The 2,067-nt window shown below is 33.4% G+C and overlaps 1 protein-coding gene across 1 annotated transcript in view; it reads right to left on the minus strand.

Annotated features, from left to right (window-relative positions):
* Positions 1-415: 415 nt before the first annotated feature.
* LOC106474745 (inactive pancreatic lipase-related protein 1-like) overlaps positions 416-2,067 on the minus strand; it is a gene marked incomplete at its 3' end in the record, with an annotated part of 30,491 nt that continues 28,839 nt past the window's right edge. The window contains exon 5 of the mRNA XM_022403046.1: positions 416-538. Within this exon, the coding sequence (XP_022258754.1) occupies positions 416-538 (123 nt within the window). The remainder of the gene's footprint in view (positions 539-2,067) is intronic.

A 2,067-nucleotide genomic window follows, 5' to 3' on the forward strand; every position in this document is an offset into this window, starting at 1 on the left:
GAAAAGTAACAAATATTTATATTTCTTGCTTTTTTAAATTCATATTTCGTGCTGTGTTGTAACTTACAGAGTGCTCGACAGTCAACATTGCAACGTTAAGCATCCCTTATGTGACGTCATTTTAGTGTCTATTGACTGACAGACAACACACTACTGTACAGTGGTGCGAGTGGTTAATGAAAGAGACCCCTTCAGGCGGCCTTCGGTCCCCTTCCGGGGAACTTACATTACAGACGATATTAAGATAAGATATCCTATCTATAGCCACATCTTAGAGGATATCTGGGTAGGATAAAAAAATATATTTAGGTGGGATATTACGGAAATATGTTTTCATATTTTATAAATCATCTTTAAAAAACTAAAGCTAGTAATGTATTTGTCATTTTTGAACATTTTGCTTTTAGTTTCTCACCTAATCCATTCACAATGATGTGTTCGTCATTAGTGTGGATGACATCGACGAACTCGGCGTCAGAGGGATCAAGATGGACCTGTGGATCAGTTTTTTGGAAGTAAGGACCAGCCGGATCAAGTCCTGTTAAAACAATTGATGGAAAAATAAAATATGTTTAAATTTATCATAATAAATAATCAAGATAATTATATAAGACCTTTCTTTCAAGCAACATTTTATTGAACTTAATTAATTATTCATTTGAAATTCTTCCAAACGTTTCAAAATTCCCTGCAATTATAGGTAACACTAAACCTATTTAGAGTTACTTTACAAGTTAGGCCCCAACTTAATATTTTTACTATAATATATCACATTAAGGTTACCGTATATTAGATTAATTTCACAGAAAATAGTCACTGTAGAGATAACACATAACTGAATGTGTAGCTCTCGTCGTAGTAGACACACCCTTAAATACATCCATTTCAATAGAACGTTTCACAACAAAGACATCGTAACAGGATTATTTTAGTGAGAGTGTTACAACAAAGACACCGTTAAATTGGACAATTTCATCGTAAGTGTCACAATAATGATACCGTAAAACAGAACAATTTCATCGTAAATGTCACAATAATGATACCGTAAAACAGAACAATTTCATCGTGTCACAATAATGATACCGTAAAACAGAACAATTTCATCGTAAGTGTCACAATAAAGATACCGTAAAACAGAACAATTTCATCGTTAGTGTCACAATAATGATACCGTAAAACAGAACAATTTCATCGTAAGTGTCACAATAATGATACCGTAAAATTATTGTGACACTTACGATGAAATTGTTCTGTTTTACGGTATCTTATTGTGACACTTACGATGAAATTGTTCTGTTTTACGGTATCATTATTGTGACACTTACGATGAAATTGTTCTGTTTTACGGTATCTTTATTGTGACACTTACGATGAAATTGTTCTGTTTTACGGTATCATTATTGTGACACTTACGATGAAATTGTTCTGTTTTACGGTATCTTTATTGTGACACTTACGATGAAATTGTTCTGTGATACCGTAAGACAGAACAATTTTATCGTAAGTGTCACAGTAATGATACCGTAAAACAGGACAACTATAGTGTAAGTGTTCCAATAAAGACACCGTAAAAAAGAGCTATTTCATCGTAAGTGTCACAACAAAAAACCGTAAAACAGAACAATTTTGTGGTAAGTGTCACAATAATGATACCGTAAAACGCAAGTGTTACAATAAAGACAACGTAAAACAGGACAACTACAGTTAATGCAAAATAGCCTCTATAATAAAACTAGATATATCAAATACTAGCTGGAGTACCCGTCCCCTGGACGGAAGTTATGTAAATTCATGATTAATGAAAGGTTATCTTAGGACATTAAAGTTGCTTCTCTTATATGTAATTGAAAAAAAAACACGCAAAAACGCCCATAAAAGCTGCAAAACACAAAATGTAAAACCGAAAATCTGTATGTATCTCCCCATGGACCTAATGAACCTCCATACCAAATTTGGTGAAGATACATCAACAGGGGGCGAAGTATTGGTAAAATAAAAACCACATTTCTGAGAATCTGTTTGTTCCATCCTTCCCCGACTACAAAGTTCCTTAATTGATGAGTTTTC

Source organism: Limulus polyphemus, unplaced genomic scaffold (genome assembly GCF_000517525.1).
Source record: "Limulus polyphemus unplaced genomic scaffold, Limulus_polyphemus-2.1.2 Scaffold7633, whole genome shotgun sequence".
Classification (NCBI taxonomy): domain Eukaryota; kingdom Metazoa; phylum Arthropoda; class Merostomata; order Xiphosura; family Limulidae; genus Limulus; species Limulus polyphemus.